This window comes from Nannobrachium achirus (genome assembly GCF_963921795.1).
Source record: "Nannobrachium achirus genome assembly, chromosome: 16".
In the NCBI taxonomy this organism is placed as follows: Eukaryota; Metazoa; Chordata; class Actinopteri; order Myctophiformes; family Myctophidae; genus Nannobrachium; species Nannobrachium achirus.
The window spans coordinates 58,438,777-58,457,879 of NC_137823.1; the positions used below are offsets into that span (position 1 = coordinate 58,438,777).

Genomic DNA, 19,103 nt, shown 5'->3' on the forward strand with positions numbered 1-19,103 from the left:
TTAAAATAAAAACAAAATACCTGACATAACACGACACATAAGAATATTAAATAATTATGAAACAAAGAGCACATATACCATTAACATCCAAAGTCCTATGCCACAAGGCCGTACCAGTGACTGTAGAGGGAAAGCAGCTACCCTACTCCCGTTTCCTCCATCAAATAAGAAAGGTCGTTGCCCTTGACATATGGAATAAAATTCTCCCATATTTTCTCAAATAGCTCTTGTTTGTTTTTGAGAGTGTATGTGATTCTTTCTAAAGGAAGGCACAAAGATAGTTCCCTAAACCACTGAGCGATGCTAGGTTTCCCTGACTTTTTTCATGAAAGGGCTATAAGTGTCTTTTGAATCCTTCTAAGGTTTTTTGGAAAAACCTATGTTTCTATGTCAGCAATCTGGCCAGCCATCGTCAAAGAAAAGGTCCTTTTCACTTAACTGGAGCTCAATTAGTCTGTTCTTGAGAGACTACTATGTCAGTGGTTCTCAAACCTTTTCATGTGAAGGATGATATTTATTTGGCCATGGACCCCCATCTCAAAATATCTAGTTCCAGGGACCACCAAGAAGCAAAATTTGAGTTACTTTAAAAATATGCATATTCAAAGATTTGCACACATTTTCACGACTTTTTCAAAAAATAGCAGATCTACGAACTCGCAGCGCGGCACTCGGTGCCGCGCTGTGAGCTTGTATATCTGCTATTTTTCACTGGTTAAAGCATTCAATAATTCTAGGCCTAAGATTGTTATTGAAGAAAGAAACAAACAAAAGACAGAGGAGGAGGTAACAGAAGGGAGAGCAAGAAAAAAAAAAAGCGAATTATGATTAGTGGCATTATGTCACCTTGTATTACATTGTGTGCCAATGCTTAGTGGGCACATCTAGCCCAGGCAGGGGCACCTGCCAATGGAGGCACAAGCATGGATGCCAACCCTCCCATTCACTTCTCACAGTGTGCACCATACACATTGAGCCTTATTAATGTCAAACCACCAAACTCTCCTGTTTGGTTTACTTGAATGTTCCTGATGCTGAGACAAGGCAAAAACACAATGACACACGTGGGACGTGGGACTACAGTATGATAGCTGAGGGCTTCATGGAATCATCCTAACCTTTCAGCCCTATTCACCACTCCTAAAATCCCAGCTGCTAACTTTTGGGGGTTTCTTCGCTGAGGAGAGAGAAATTCTGTTCAATGGGATGGAAGGACAGCAGGTGAACTGGCTGGGATACCGAGAGCTGAGGAATGAATTGGACATTACTTCCACATTACTGCTGTATATGGAGATATGCTGTGAGAGCCCAAACATGCTTACTCAGTTATTCGTTATGTGAAAGTCCTATGATGTCTATGACATCTGACATCATACCCTTTTATGCCCATACATGGAGATCCCTGTCTGTAGAACCAGCCGTTAGTGTGGTGGTATGTGGCCGATGTGGCCTCCATATAATGGGCATTCCCATATGAAGTCCTGTTAGATGTGGGCTTAATATTGATGACATCAGGGAACTCCACATAAAAAGGATTCTGCTAGTGTGACATCACAGTGAAGCCAGAGCGTGAAGCCCAGGGTATCTGCACATTTTCCAAGTACAAATTCAATACTTTTTAAGGCTTTTTAATACCTCTAAAAACACAAATTTAATACCATTACCGCGGCAACATTTTTAAAAGGTTTACTATTAATTGCATTGTTTATTGAATTGCATTGGATAAATACATGTAAACAAGTAATACGATGCCATTCGGCATAACGACAGTAAGAAAAGATGTACAGTGATGTTGCTAGATTTTCAATGTAATGAGTCCTGCACCACAGGTGGTCATTCAAATGGGTCCCAGAAAAAATGTTTGGGTCCCCAATTTTTTTTAGTATTGTGAGCTTTTAGATCGGCTATTTATAAAATGTTTGCCTCTTTCTTATATTATTTTACAATTTGGTGTTTGAAAATGTTTTATAGTATAGTTTTAGTTTGTTCATTACTTTGGTGCAATAATGGTATGTTTTTTTATTTTCTTGAGGTAATAAAAGGGTAATTTACACAAGTGCCGTACTTATAAGTACAATTTAAGGTACTTTTACTTTACTGGAGTATTTCCAATTTTCATTTATTTTACTTCTACTCCACTACATCTCAGAGGCAAATATTGCACTTTTACTCCACTACAATTATTTGAAAACTAGTTACTTTGAAAAGTAGGCCTATAGCCTACATAACCACTTCAGCCATGGCTATGTTCAAAGGATATTATTTGGTAACATGTGAAACAGAATAAGAGAATAGAATGAGTACTTTTACTTTTAGTCCTAAGTGTATACTTTTACTCAAGTACATTTTGAATTCCGGACTTTTACTTGCAGTATACTTAAGTAAAACATTTGAGTATACCTTTCTCACCACTGTGTATATGGGGGCTCTCGGAAGAGGGGAGAGACCACTCTATCATATGGGAGAGACGCAATACTATGAGAACGTGTACATAGACTAGAGCGCTCTGGTCGGGAGAACGGCTGTTGTAAATCACAGATAATTAGTTTCTCCGCTTTGAAAATCAGACGTCTTTTTATGACTTAATGAGTTTATGACTCTCTGCCAGCCTCACTCTAGCCTAGTAAACGACCAACTTCTAGCCTCACTCTGTACCGAGACGAGACGAGAAGCCAGAAACGGCAGTAGCTTTAGCATGTAGCTAAACGTAGCATCACATCACAGTGAGAGAGGAGAGCACGTTCATGTACGCGGGAGCGAGCAGTGACCAGTCCGTTGACTCCGTTCACCGCGTTGAAGTTCAGTGGAGGCTGGAGCAGAGCGCTGTGGCTCCGCTGCATGCAGAAAGAGACAGACGGCAGGCACTTTCTGGCAAGGATATTAATGAAACGAAATTCTGTTTGCGACACGTTTATTCATTCTGGCCCAGATAAAATTCAATACCCCCACTCACACTATTCCATACTTTTTAAGACATTTTAAGGCCTTGAATTTCCAAAACTAAATTCAATACTTTTCAAGGCTTTTCAAGATCCGCGGACACCCTGGTGAAGCCAGAGCGTGATGTCAGAGTGGCAAACCCATTCTGTTAAGAGCGGTTCCCCTGACATCATAGTGACGTCAGAGCGACAAACCCATAGAACCTCAGTATCAGGTGTGACAGAGATACATACATACATACATACGGACAAGCTGTGACCGTTCACATACTAAACTTGCGACCTATGGTCTCAATAATAATGTTGATATATTGCACAGCCCTCCAGTAGCTGGCAGTGACTTGGCTTGGCTGTGCTGTATATGGCAAGACACCGAGACAGCTGTCTCAGTGTCTAAACAAACTGAACAGGTGGAAGAGGTTTACTTCATGTACTTTCTGAAGGATGAGATATTTTCTCTCACTCTGCTGGATTCATACTCCCTGCCCCGAATCCTACTGTAGTAAATATCTCTTACCCTTTCCACCTGTGTGTGAGAGAAGGGGGGCATTAGGACATTACATAGACTTCCATTCATTTTTATGCAAGTCCTGTTGCCTTACCCTAACCTCTATCCCTAAACCTAACCCATAACCCTAACCCTTATTAGGACCTACTATTGGTCCTCACATTGTCTATTTTTTTTCCCAATTCTACTATACTTGTGAGGACATCTGGTCCTCAGTAGGTCACAAATGTAAAAGCGCGCACACACACACACACACACACACACACACACACACACACACACACACACACACACACACACACACACACACACACACACACACACACACACACACACACACACACACACACACACACACACACACACACACACACACACACACACACACACACACACACCTTAAATCCAGCGCAGATACGTACGTCAGAGGTCGCGCTAGGATTTTTAACAGCCGGTCACCGTGACCGGCATGATAAAAATGTACCGGACATCTGAAGAAAATACCGGACATAATCATTTTAATGCATACATTACAAGCAGGTGTACAAACAGCCAATAGCAACAGTTAAAGTAGTCTATTAGGCCTACTCACTGCATAGTTGGGACTGAAAACGAATTGAATGAAAAAGTAGGCTAAAAAGAAAGAAAGAAAAAAAAACGCTTCAATCTCGCATAAGGGAATTAATTATTGGACTAATCGCGCAGGCTGTCTGCATGTGGCACACTGCTTTCACAACAAGGTATTTCTTTTTTTATATAATTTCTTTATTGCTTTTGACACAAGTACATTTGTTATTACAATTCTCACAAGATGTCAAAAGTTTTTTTTGTTTTTTTTCCCCCTATGTGCACTTACAGTACACCACTGACAATACAACATGTAGCATACATACAACATACATTCCATCATACATAATACAAGTATGGTCAGTATCATTTCCCTCTTATTTTCCCTTATTATACCTCCTGGCACTCCTCAGTGGAACAGTTATGGCATATACAGACCAAAGAAAACAAAAACAAAAAAGTTAAAAAATCAATAAAGGACTAGGTTGACCAGCTCAAACAGTATACATACATACATTCATATATATGCACACCTATATTTAAGGTGGGCTTTGACCGTAGCTTAGATTTAGATCCTATCATCATGTCGGAGCGGCCAGCTGTAGTGTCTTTAATTTGTTTATATGTTCAATCATAGAGCCCCATGCGCGATCAAATTTCCCTGGTGACCCCCTCAGGTTAAACTTGATCTTCTCCAGGTTTAGGTACAACAAGGTATTTCTGTCATCATCTTTCATGGCAACAGTAGGCCTACAATACCATGTCTTGACTTAAGAATATTGAAAAATAGCATTTGCTTCATAAGGAAAGGTTGATTGCATTTACTATCAAACCCTGCACAAAGTGTAAGTCCGTCAGTCCGTCAGTCTGTCTGTCACACCTCACACGTCACACTCTTGCCCTGCTCATATCTCCGCAACCGTTGCCCCGATCCATGCCAAATTTTGCACACACGTTCCTTACCTGCCAAACTACAACCTCCAAGGACCCCCGGAGCTCCAGGGACCCCCAGGTCCCTGGGGGACCCCCAGATGTAAAAAATGACCAAATGTGCTAAACTGACCAAATGACCACCCCAACGGGGCTGCTCACGGGGAATTCCCGGGGACCACCCACTCCTGGTGCTCCAGAACGGATGCAAAAGTGGTGGCGCCCCCAGTGGAGGACCCCCTACACTGCAGCTCACATAAAATGCCGTAACTCCGGCTAGGAGCGACCGGGACAGCCGGGGCCGGTACCTATTCGTCCGCCTTGCCGGCGCGGAGACCCCACCCCTCATTTCTCACATGGCCCTCTTCTAGCGCCACCATGTGGCCGATTCTTGCAAAACACATTTTTGGACACTGCTCCTACAATTTTTGCCCTAAAATCACGCAAATCGGTACACAGTATGTCTGTCTACACTCATCCCATCAACATGAATCTCTCCCATATAGCGCCACCTCCAGGCCGATTTTTAAAAACACATTTTTGGACACTGCTCCTACAGATTTTGCCCTAAAATCACGAAAATCACTACACAGTATGTCTACACTCATGTCATCAACATGGATCAGGAAGATTTTGGCAAAACACATTTTTGCCCTATTTGTGGAGATAAGTGACCTACGGTCGCTTATCTCCCGATTAGGGAGTCTTACTGGTAGATTCATCTGATCTGACCAGCAATGAATCCAATACTCACTGTCGAGTGGTGACACAGACAGACAGTGCGTCCGTGCGCATGTTATGCAACTTTAGGAGAGTTGAAAAGGCTCTACTCCATCTCCTCATAAAGAACTCCAAACAAGTGTATAATGTTTGTTCATATGGGTTGATTGCTGACCGTGCGTGCATTCCTTAATTCCCATGGCTTTACATGCAGTGCGTGTCGCAAACTGACACTGAAATGAGCGAGCGAAGTGAGCGAGAGAGAGAGAGAGAGGGAGAGCGGACGGGCGAGCGAGAGAGAGAGAGAGAGAGAGAGAGGGAGGGCGGGCGAGCGAGAGGGAGAGAGAGAGAGAGAGAGAGAGAGAGAGAGAGAGAGAGAGAGAGAGAGAGAGAGAGAGAGAGAGAGAGAGAGAGAGAGAGAGAGAGGCAGCCTGCGCATGAGGAGCAGACGGCGATAATGATAAATGACCATTGGTTTTTCAATCGGTCAGAATGTCCGGGAGGAATTTTATTTTCCGGTCTTGGCCATAAAAAAACGGTCAAAACCGGCAATTACCGGTCTAACGCGATCTGTGACGTACGTATGTCCTTTCTATTTAGAGAGCATTCTGGTTTAAGATAGGTGGGTTCACAGTAGTGTGTCTGGAGAAGTCGTATACTCCAATTTTTGTTATTTCTTTTTTATAATATTTGTCCCACAATTTTGTAACCCATTTGTTCACCCAGTGCCAATTGCCTATGTAATCCTGGGCTCTGCTCTCCCTCTGCCGCGCCTGGGGAGACAACCTCATGCTTCCTTCTATGCATGAGGAGTCCAAGTTGCTTCTTTTCACCTGACAGTGGGGATTTCCCTGGTTTGGACGTAGCGCGTGGAAGGAACAAGTTATTCCAACGAGTTCCTTTCCCCTCCATCAGGCGCCCCGGCTGGCCAGGGGGAGGCATTATTGAGACCAGGATTACGTGCATGTTTTTGTGAGGGTATCAACCCTAGGAGACACGGGGAGAACATGCAAACTCCACACAGAAAGGCCCTATCGCCAACCCCACCTAGGGTGTGGGTATACTCCAATTTTGACAAAAGAGTTCAAGGTGGCCCAAGCCTGAATGCTACCAAAATAAAAATGATTTATTTTGTGTTATTTCTTTAATGTTTTATTTCAGACACGAGAGTGTAGAGAGGCAGGAAACCAAGGGCAGAGAGAGAGAGAGAGAGAGAGAGAGAGAGAGAAGAGACAGGGACAGGGACATAAGGTACAAGACAAGACGGGAATATAAATTGAGATTTGTCCGCCTCATATTTGTCAGTTAAAACCATTTGCAAAGCCTATGTGCACTTTGCATTAAATAAAACAATAAACATTAACAGCCTCCTCCGTTCATGAAGTATCCTTGATTACAACGGTTCTACTTAACCCATTTAGGGCCTAGAATTATTGAATGCTTTAACCAGTGAAAAATAGCAGATATACAAGCTCATAGCGCGGCACCGAGTGCCGCGCTGCGAGCTTGTAGATCTGCTATTTTTTTTAAAGTCGTGAAATTGTGTGCAAATCTTGGACTATATTTTCAAAGCGAACATTTGTATCTCAAATTTTGCTTCTGGGTGGTCCCTGGAACTAAATATTTTGAGATGCGGGTCCGTGGCCAAATAAATATAATTTTGGGGGTCCTTCACATGAAAATGTTTGAGAACCACTGACATAGTAGTCTCTCAAGAACAGACTAACTGAGCTCCAAGTGAAAAGGACCTTTTCTTTGACGATGGCTATAGCCAGATTGCTGACATAGAAACAAAAAATTCAAATTTTCACGATTTTTCTAAAATAGCAGATCTAAAAGCTCGCAGCGTGGCACTCGGTGCCAACGCGTTGTGAGCTTGTAGATCAGCTATCTTTTGGCAAATACATTTGATGGAGAGTGAAAAAAGACTGTATTAAGTATGTATTATAAGTACCTTTTACCAATTCTAGAGGGCTTAAATGGTACCGGATATGCAGCTCGGCAAATAAAAGGTGAATTGATTCACATTCACTGACGATAGATGTATGTATATATCTGGTGATAGATGATGATTCACATTATATTGACACCTATAGACGAATCCACAGAGCGCTGCCGTGGAGGTAATCATAACTGAGGTGTCTTAAAGATTGCCTTCACAGCAGAACTATGGATTCGTCTATATCAATATCTATATTTATTAATAGTTGTGAGTGATGCAAATCCAGTCGGAGTCCAAGTGTAATTGCTAGGTCAGACTTAAGTCTACCTTTTGTATATTTATTTTATGTTTATAGATAATTCATATGACAAATTATGTCTATGGAACCAATGTGAAAAACCATCTGCCTTTGGCGGTATCCTTTCAAGTCATTGACTGGTGGCGGTATGGAGATGCCGTCATCCTCACCCTGCGCACCGCTGTTAATAAAATACACAGCACTGGTTAAGAATACAAGCTGTACCCAGCTGGGTGGGAGCTAACCTTTCCTTAAAATGTCAGGAGAGATATAATAAGGACGGGTTAGGGCAACACAAAGCAGGCACACGCACAGGCACACACGTTTGTGTGGCCGAGAAAAAGTCAACAGTGGACCTTGAGAGACAATAAACATGCATTTAATGTGTGATTCATAATCGGACACTTTTCCACTGGCTGTAAAGTGCTTTAGAGAAGTGTCTAAAGAGGTAAGAAAACACTCATTTTAAGGTCACCGACTCCACAGCTTCTCTCCCTGGCATGCACGCGCGCACACACACACACACACACACACACACACACACACACACACACACACACACACACACACACACACACACACACACACACACACACACACACACACACACACACACACACACACACACACACACACACACACACACACACACACACACACACACACACACACACACACACACACACACACACACACACACACACACACACACACACACTCCAATCGCAAAACTTCAGTAAAATCCAATTGGAGACACCAAGTTTATCCCCAATTTGACATTTCCTGATAAAGGCCACATTTGGGGTCAATTTATGGATATATAAATATATTAAATAGCTTATTAAAAATACATATTTTGCCATCAATCTACATTATAATACAAGTGACAGCAAAAAAAGGAGGAAAAAAAATAGATTGTGCACATTTGGAAGATTTTAGAAACAACAAAACTCTTGTATGGGGTCTCTGGCACTAAATATTTTCCCATGGGGGTCCACGGCCAAATGCATATTCATTTAGGGGCCCTTGACATTTAAAAGTTTGAGAAGCCCTGTTCTAAAAGACACCTTGACTGGACAGACAACAAGAATGTCAACGGGGGACAAACAAACACAGGCCAGATCCAAAGTAGCAACACATTCTTCTGGGTCAGTGCAGCAATGTAAAGGGATTGGGCTGGCAGAGTATCTTGAGCATTAGGCTGATGAAAAGAGTGACCGGTGGCAGGGGTGTCTGGGCCCTGTGTACAAGGATACACTGTGCTATGTTGTGCTTTAACTATTGAAAAAATAGCAGATATACAAGCTCACAGCGCGGCACCGAGTGCCGCGCTGCGAGCTTGTAGATCTGCTATTTTTGAAAAATGTAAAATGTGTGCAAGTCTTTGAAGATTTAAAAAAAAAACCTGTGTTTCTATGTCAGTGCTGCTGCTCAGACCTTTTCATGTGAAGGACCCCCAAAATGATATGTACAGTATTTGGCCACGGACCCCATCTCAAAATATTTAGTTCCAGGGACCCCCCCAGAAGCAAAATTTGAGTTACAAATGTTCGCTTAAAAAATACATATATTCAAAGATTTGCACACATTTTCACGACTTTTCAAAAATAGCAGATCTACAAGCTCGCAGCGCGGCACTCTTGTAGATCTGCTATTTTTCAATAGCTAAAGTATAAAATAATTAAGAACCCCCCCTTGTGACGCCCCTGACCGGTGGCACCACCAGGTGTAGACAGGGGTGTCAGAAGGGGGGGAAAAGTGGGACTGAGTAACCATGGCCCAAGGTGGAGGGGCCTGGAATACATTTATTATTTTATCTTGCGAGCTTGTAGATCTGCTATTTTTGAAAAAGTCGTGAAAATGTGTGCAAATCTTTGACTATATGTATTTTCAAAGCAAACGTTTGTAACTCAAAGTTTGCTTCTGGGTGGTCCCTGGAACTAAATATTTTGAGATGGGGGTCCGTGGCCAAATACATATCATTTTGGGGGTCCTTCACATGAAAATGTTTGAGCACCACTGACAGAAACATAGGTTTTTCAAAAAACAGGATTCAAAAGACACTTATAGAATCGGGTCAAAATTCTAATCTTCACGATTTTTCAAAAATAGCAGATCTACAAGCTCAGATCTACAAGCGCGGCACCGAGTGCCGCGCTGTGAGCTTGTATATCTGCTATTTTTCAATAGTTAAAGCATAAAATAATAATACGCAATAATGCGTACCCGGTCTAAAATGGCTTAATACTGTTGCTCTTTTAAGCTAATGAAAAGAGTGAGCGGTGGCACCAGGTGTTGAAGAACTACATGGAAACTAAAGCTGCAGTATTAGAGCAACACATACTGTATCCTAACATGCCTTGTCTCGCTTATTTGCCATATTGATTCTCTCATGCTGTATCATTCATTCACAAACACTTCTTTACGCAAAGCCGTTTCCCTGCTTAGCTCCTCCAATCCTGGTCATTCACGTGCTTTTCAAATCCTCCTTTTACGGTCCAATTTTCACACTCAAAACAGCCAACAGTGGATGTTACAATGTAGTATTCAATCTGTGAGGTTGCTTGTAATGAAATGTGTCATAAGTTATCTTTAGTCTATATACAGATGTGAAATGGCCCATATCCAGTTATCAATGAATCACACAACCGTGTGTGGAAATACGGCGGTGGATATGCGTCTCAAGATTCTTGCCTCCTGGCAGTTTTCTTCAACAATACTGTACTTGCTCTCTTCTCTCCCTCACACACAGGGGCGTCACAAGGGGGGGGGGGGGGAAGTGGGACTGAGTTACTAGGGCCCAAGGTGGAGGGGTACTTAAATATTTTATAATTTAGCTATTGAAAATTTGCAGATATACAAGCTCACAGCACGGCACCGAGTGCCACGCTTTGAAAAGTCGTAAAAATGTCTACAAATGTAAACATGTAAACACCCGTCCATTTGTAACTCAAATTTTGTTTCTGGGGGGGTCCCTGGAACGAAATATTTTGAGATGGGGGTACCGTGGCCAAATAAAATACATATCATTTTGGGGGTCCTTCACATGAAAAGGTTTGAGCACCAAAACATAGGTTTTTCAAAAAAACCTTTGAAATATTCAATGACGCGATTTTTCAAAAATAGCAGATCTACATGTACAAGCTCGCAGCGTGGCACTCTGTGTCACGCTGCGAGCTTGTATAACTGCTGTACATAAGCACCAAATAATGCGTAATAATAAGAGCATTCATGGGGGGCCCGCAGTGAATCCTTGTACCCAGGGCCCAGAATCTGGTGCGACACCCCTGCTTGCTCTATTCTCTCCCTCCGACACAGCATCCATGGAGGAAGCTCTGCCTCTCCCTTAGACTCCCCTTGTACACCAATTGTGTGTCTAATTTAGTTTTCCTGCCCACTCTTCTCTCCTTCTCCAACAATTACAAGTCCAAAACAATGGCGATGACTCATTGGAGTTGGTAAGAGGTAAGGGTAAACTTTATTGTCCCCAAACGGAACCTCGTCTTCACATGAATAAATAAAACTTCACAAATGTTTGCCACGAAGGTAGACAGTTGCTTCACATAAAAACATCTAAAACACGAGAGATATTAGACTATACATTTAAAAATAATGTTTAACTTCTTGCCTGCGGGTCGACTTTCAAAACAACGTCCTCACTAGGAGACTCTCTGCCGAGCGACATTAATCGATTTATATAAAAAGCATTTTTAAGCATTTATTTGGGTATTTTGACGGAGCAAATGGGTTCCCTTACCTTCAGCTGGTTATAACGAGAGGCCGTGAAAGAAAAAGGATAAGATGATGACGTCACCGCTAAACCAGGCCTCGTCTGTTTACAATAGCGTCTGCTAGCCGTTTAGCTCAATACAAACCATCGTCCATTACGCAGCTTCACTAGGACGGATTTTGATTCGGAAATGTTGTGCGTGGCGTCTGTATACGATCCGTTGCCCAGGCCGATGGTGGTTTAGATGATCAAGCCCGAATTGAGCAGTAATGAGCACATATGGCGCGCCGTTGATTATAGCCGTGTCTACCATTGTGAATCCATTGAGCGACGTCACCTATCCATCCTTCAAACATGGGTTATTCTGAAGGTTTTAGTGTTACGATGGCGCGCTCTAGTGGTCTTTTTGGTGGTGGTTTATCATCATAGCTTTGAAAACAAGTAAATTATACCCTATCATGTTAATAAAATACAGCTATTTCCCGGCAGTTTTAGCGCACATCCATATTTTAAGTTCACAGGGAATGGGTTTAAGAATGAAAGTGCCGAGTGTCTGATTTTCACAACACAAGATTTGTATTCAGAAGAAAGTGGATGTTGAGAGTCCACAATGACACCTGCTCTGTATGGGTTCCCATTTAGACCTAAGTCCGATTTGAATAAAGCCTTTTAGACCTAAGTCCGATTTGAAAATTACCCACAGTTTTTCTGGAAAAGGTATTACTCTGCCTCTGTAGCAGTTAGAAACAAAATTCCAAAACTATTTGATAGCTTACACCTTTGGCTTTCATAGATACAATTCAGAAAAACCTAAAATATTTTTCCAAAAATTACTGTACTACATAGTACTGTACATACTGTAATACACAAAAATGTGTTCCCGGCCTGAGGGGGTAATACATACACTTTAATGTGTACCCATCCAGAATGGGTTAAAGGACTAGTTCACCCCCAAAATTATTTTTTTTCTATTGATAACTCACACCATGGAGACTTGAGTTCAATAATATCTTTAGTTTTTTGTCTAACTGACGGTTTCGCCATCCAGTGCCATGCATTTGGGTGGGTCCCCATCCAGGGTCATTTATTTGGGTCCCCACCCGGAATCAATGGGGGTAAATTATGGCATGAGTAATCAATAGGAAAAAAAGTCATTTTGGGGGTGAACTACTCCTTTAATATGAGCCCTTAGAGCCCTTATATAGTCTGCTCTAGAGTCTAGACTGTTATTATATGGTAATCATGTTGTTTATTGCATGCTGGCCAGCTGATTTTCAAAGAGAAAAATGTTAGACCTCCAAGTCCTGTCACAGCTCCAGCAACAACAGAACAGATCTCCAAGTCCTGTCACAGCTCCAGCAACAACAGAACAGATCTCCAAGTCCTGTCACAGCTCCAGCACCAATAGACCTCCAAGTCCTGTCCCACTGCTCCAGCACCAACAGACCTTTTCACTCCCCATCATAAACATTTCAAAATGGGTCCAAGTTGATTTCCTGTTGCATTGTTTGTGAAGATCAGAAGCAGTCAGGAAATAAACTGGAACCCACAAGCTGTTCCCCCAGCAACACAATTCCAGTGACAAGGTCTATAATAGGGAATTCTCCATTCACACGACAAGCACAGGCACCTGCAACACATTCTCAGGAAGGCAATACAATTTATAGTAAATATCCTATACCTGAATAGTAAACGGTGCATTTGTGTCGCAATTTTAACTCAAGTGCTTCACTGACAGGCTGAGAAAACCATGCACGGTACCAGACTGCTCATCGGAAGAGTTAGAGATTAAAGGTCTTGCTCGCAAGGACTCTTTGACACCAACCCAGGAGGAGCCGGGGATCAACCAGATTCCGCTGATGTGTGTGTGTGTGTGTGTGTGTGTGTGTGTGTGTGTGTGTGTGTGTGTGTGTGTGTGTGTGTGTGTGTGTGTGTAATATATACATTAGGTTACATATTTCTTTTTCCTTTTTTGCATCAATCTGTAGGCACTATTTAGTGCACAGTTCACCAGTGAACTGTACTTTAAACTCAGTGGGCTCTGGCGATAACTGGGCACCAGAGGCGTTTAGCAGACGCTCTTAACCCAGAGCAATGTGCCGTAAGCAAGGTAAACACACTGTAATTATTAATACATCAAATGCATAGAAATAGTTGCAACCGTCAGGTCACTTTTACTATAAAAACCTCCACCAGCTGTCACGTCACGTCACACTTTTCCCCTACTCATATCTCCGCCACCGATGACCCGATTCATGCCAAACTTTGCACACACACTCCTTGGATGGCAAACCACAACCTCCACGCTCATTTCTCACAGGCCCCTCTTCTAGCGCCACCATCTTACTGGTAATCTAGGGTCATAAGTAAACCAAGAACCTAAAAAATAAATAATCTGTACATTGAAACTACTGTATATACAGTAGCACACTACAGGATGCCAGGTCTACAAATGAATCTGGCATCTAAATGACATTTTAGCCTTTGCATAAGCCTGCAAGGTCGTCAAAGCTACGGCAACTCGGCAAGTACTACTACAGCAAGTGCTACGGGCTAAGCAGGAGTCTGAAGAGGGAAGGCTTCAGTTTATGCCAGAAGATTGGAAGGGAGTCTGTAGTTCTAACTAAGGTTGGGCAATATATCGAAAAATGATCGATGTCAAGGTATCAACATGCGAGGTATACATATCGACGAAGACGGCTTGAAATTAGGTATTGGTGTAGGCTATGTGTCAGATTAATTAACAGACACACTATGCATGCACGTACAGTAGCACATGCAAAAAAACAGTCCATCTATAGTCCATCTGTAACCAGGTGTGATTATTATTTAAATAAAACTATTGTTGGAAAATGGAAATAAGGCATTTCATTTCTTTATTCTATGTGTACTATGCAGTGTGCAAGCATGGATTATCATTATCTGGGTTAAGGGGATTCCAGACGGTACGCGGTCACCGCCTGCTAGTAATTCATTTTCAATGGGAGGCGGGCGGCTTTTTCAGCCGCGCAGCGAAGTTTTGGGGCGGCGAGGAGAGCGGGCGCAGTCCCGTGAAAATCCCCGCGAGCGTGCTCGTTTGTGCATGCGTACGCGGGCGGCGAGAGATGGATTGTGTTCATCTTTGTGAAATACCGCGCAGCGTTTACTCAAAGAGCGAGTGTGTTAGTGTATCACCGCGGCGCGGTCCTCGCAGATCCAAGCGGGAGCCCCGGCGGCAACCGCTGTCCGTCTGTAGAGCGCCTTAGACAGTGGACCTCAAGCAGAAACACATAAAAAAAACATATAATGCAATTGTTTTTACTAATATCGTGAGAAATATCGATATCGAGGTATTCAACAATGTTGTAAAATATCGAAGGTTTTCCTAATATCGCCCAGCCTTACTGTCAGGGACGTGCTGGCCACTGGGAAAAGCGGGACAACTCCCGAACTGCTGGTTCATTCCCGGCCGGTCCAGGCCGGCCATTAGGATAAAATTAAAAATAAAATGTCTGCCTTCGTTCCATTTTGGGGGCTGGGCGGCCAACAAAGTAAATCGTCACTGTCGGGCAGAAACCTCGTATCTCCAAGTTTCAAATTTGTAGATTTTTTCGCAAAGCAAAGCCCTGCTTCATCATACAAGGACAAAAGTACAAAAGTTGTGAAAACAGCAGATCTACAAGCACACAACGCCTCGCGGTGCAAGGCGTTGTGTGCTTGCAGATCGGCTGTTTTCACTAGTTTAAAACATTTTTAAAAGTAGAGTAAGAGTAGCAGCAGCGCTATAGAGAGATCTCTCTCTCTCTCTATAGCGCGCAACGAGGGCCTCTCCAACTCTTTTTTCCCGGGCTGAATCAGGGGCCCAGCATGTCCCTGCTTACTGTAGTTCTAACTGCAATGGGGGAACCAGAATGGAGTCTGGACGTGTGGAGCGTACAGTATACTGTATGTATATCTGCTGATTGCTTGGCCACTGGAAGGCATTTGATGTTCAGCAGTCTACCCACAGAATTGTATGAATTGCCATTATGTCACCAGGATCATTGTGGGCCACAAGAAACTGGGAAAATAGCAGGATGCAGTGGGTTGTGAGCTTGTAGATTGGCTATTTTCACTAAACTAAGCATGTGGTTAATGAACAGATCCGTTCTTATCCTGTCTGTGCAACATCAACAGGATCCAAGTCAAACAGCTTAAACCTCAGGAATGTGTTTACACACCAAGTGGTTATTACCAGTAAGACTCCCTAATCGGGAGATAAGCGACCGTCAGGTCACAGTATACAGATCCATATTGATGAGATGAGTGTAGACATACTGTGTACCGATTTGCGTGATTTTAGGGCAAAATCTGTAGGAGCAGTGGCCAAAAATGTGTTTTAAAAAATCGGCCTGAAGGTGGCGCTATATGGGACAGATCTATGTTGATGACATGAGTGTAGACATACTGTGTACCGATTTGCGTAATTTTAGGGCAAAATGTGTAGGAGCAGTGTCCAAAAATGTGTTTGAAAAAATCGGCCTCACGGTGGCGCTATATGAGACAGATAGATCCATGTTGATGACATGAGTGTAGACATACTGTGTACCGATTTGCGTGATTTTAGGGCAAAAATTGTAGGAGCAGTGTCCAAAAATGTGTTTAGCAAGAATGGGCCTCATGGTGGCGCTAGAAGAGGGGCATGTGAGAATTGATGGGTGGAGGTAGTAGTTTGGCAGGCAAGGAGTGTGTGTGCAAAATGTGGCATGGATCGGGGCAACGGTTGCAGAGATATGAGCAGGGCAAAAGTGTGACGTGTGACGGCGTGACTGACTGACTGACTGACTGACTGGCGGACGGACAGCCGGTGGAGGTTTTGGTAGTAAATGCGACCTGACGGTCGCAATAACACACAATACCCCTGACCGAATGCATACATGGCCAACTGGCGGCTCGGGGGCCATAATGCGGCCCGCAGGTTAATATCGGAACTCTGATATTTACTGATTTCAGTTGTTCCAATTCCACAACGGTTCTCAACCTGTGGGTCGGGACGCCAGAGGGGTCTTCAAATTATTTTTGGGGGTCCCCAGATGAAATGTGCAATGTTGTTTTCTCACCGAACAGTAAACAAACCAACATAAAGTTTAAGTCCATAGAGGGTATCTACACATTTCTAAAGTCACAACGCCTCGCGTTGCGAGGTGTTGGGATCATGTAGATCGGCTATTTTCACAATAGAACCTTTGTTATACAACATGTAATGCCTCAACTCTTAGTGCTCGTCACGGTGGGGGGTCCCCAGTTAAAATATGATTATTTTGGGGGTCACAGCCTGAAAAGGTTGAGAACCACTGTTCTAAAGGATACTCAAAACACTGCCTACTGCTGCCATCTAGTGATCATGGAATGATATTGTACTTTTAAGTTTACTTTAAGTGTACAAGGAGTGTCCAAGGCTCATAATCCACTACTACTGTTCTACAACAAGTCAATTACTAGATAAGAAACCAGTTAAATATATGGTGTCAGTGTTCAATTGTGAGCTTGTCAACTTTGACAGATTTATAGCCATAGGTTTCATGGCCACTACTGAGGGATTTATGAAAATGTATTTTATTACATTTTGGTGACATGGACTACTGCTCACTCCACTGTCACTCGCTCTACAGGTCAGAACATGGTACGCAGTAAAAGCTTCTGTGTTCATTTTAAGACTCAAGAGTTTGACTTGATGAAGAGCCTTGGCACACAACGTTGTCAATTGCACTGCAGCATGAGTGAGCAGGCAGTTTACACATGAAAAACATTAAAAGATGAATGCATTTTCTGAGATAAACCAATAGGCCTATGATGCAGCTCTGAGTTTGCTTACTTCACAAACCATATTCATCTGTTTTTCCATCTTGCTCAGTGGTGTTGTTACTGAATATTGAATATTGAATATTAGTAGCGTGTTTGTTTTTCTTACCGGCGGTCACTATCTGGACAGACCAAGGGTACTTGGTCATCAAGACCTGGTAGGATCTCCACAGGCCTGCCATTCAACCTGTATGAAAACACAAGCATGTACAGTAGGTCAATCAAGCTTTGCATTATGCAAGCCCTATTAAGCGTTAATTTATCCATTTTCTGAGTTCAACTAGAAAAAACACAAGCCGCTGCAGCTCCTGTGGACTCTGTGCCCATTTGAGAGAAATAGTCAAAATTACAAAATTAAAGAAATAGAATTAGTTCTATTGACAAAAGATAAATATGATAAAATATGAATATTGGTTTGGTAGAAATAGCATTTGAGTGCATACATTAAGGGAATAATTACTTTGATCATCTGAGTTAAGTTACCTTGTAAAATATAAAAGGTTTGAATAAGGACCCCAATGTAAACAAGCAATATTGTGTTTTCTTGGCCTTAAATCCTAGCCATAAATCATAACTCTTGTAGAGTGATTTTATTTTGGGGACGTTGAGACTTGAGAGAAAACGTCCCAAAATAAAAGCACTCTACAAGAGTTATGATTTATGGCTACTAAATTAAATCCTAGACTGTATCTGGAACTGTACTGTCCTAAGCTGTGTCTTTACAATGCCAACTCAATCACATGGAATTGGAAGCAGCTGCCTCTTGACACAACGCTCTCAATTAGAGAACATTTTGACAAAAACTCATGTCACATGGTGACGCTATAAATATGATGAAAGCTGTCACCCGGACAAACGCATTGGTTCTCAACTTTTCAAAATTACATGATGTGTGATAGCAGGATTCAAGATATGTTCTATGATTGACGGTTGTTCTGAAGGCATTTAACAGTGTAGAATATGATAGGCCTACACAGTTCAACTTCAACTTCAATCTTTTTTACTTGAATTTTACTTGAACAGTCTTGGACTTGTAAATAAGGCTGCTTCTTCTTACTGTATGTTTCTCAGTGTACGTTACTTTATTCTCGTGTTTATTCACGATGCTACACCACGCAATCAAACGATAGGCGATAGAGGAAAGAAAGGCTACTACTGTATCACACAGAGAAACTGTTACATTGTAGCATAAAGAAGCACACATGCCTGTTGTTGTTGTTCCTCCTCGGCTGCAACGAGTCCAATGACAGACGCTGCTCAGGGTACTTCTTACCTTCAATGTTTCCAGTCGGACAGCTCTTTCTGCAAGGCAGTGTGGACAGGGGCGTCACAAGGGGGGGAAAGTGGGACTGAGTTACCAGGGCCCAAGGTGGAGGTGCCCTAGTAACTTTGGCTATTGAAAAATAGCAGATATACAAGCTTTGAATATAGCCTATGTATTTTTAAGCAAACATTTGTAACTCAAATTTTGCTTCTGGGGGGGTCCCTGGAACTAAATATTTTGAGATGGGGGTCCGTGGCCAAATAGGCCTAGGATCATTTTGGGGGTCCTTCACATGAAAAAGTTTGAGCACCACTGACATGGAAACATAGGTTTCTTGCTCACATTTTCATGATTTTCCAAAAATAGCAGATCTACAAGCGGTGCC

The 19,103-nt window shown here is 42.5% G+C and overlaps 1 protein-coding gene across 1 annotated transcript in view; it reads right to left on the reverse strand.

The window, feature by feature from the left end:
* The window catches only part of mpv17 (mitochondrial inner membrane protein MPV17), a 58,686-nt gene extending 39,966 nt beyond the window's left edge, over positions 1 to 18,720 (reverse strand). The window contains exons 1-2 of the mRNA XM_080745188.1: positions 18,661 to 18,720; positions 17,564 to 17,641 (exon numbers count right to left, since the gene is read on the reverse strand). Coding sequence (XP_080601314.1) covers positions 17,564 to 17,636 — 73 coding nt within the window. The 5' untranslated portion in view covers positions 17,637 to 17,641; positions 18,661 to 18,720. The remainder of the gene's footprint in view (positions 1 to 17,563; positions 17,642 to 18,660) is intronic.
* Positions 18,721 to 19,103: the final 383 nt, after the last annotated feature.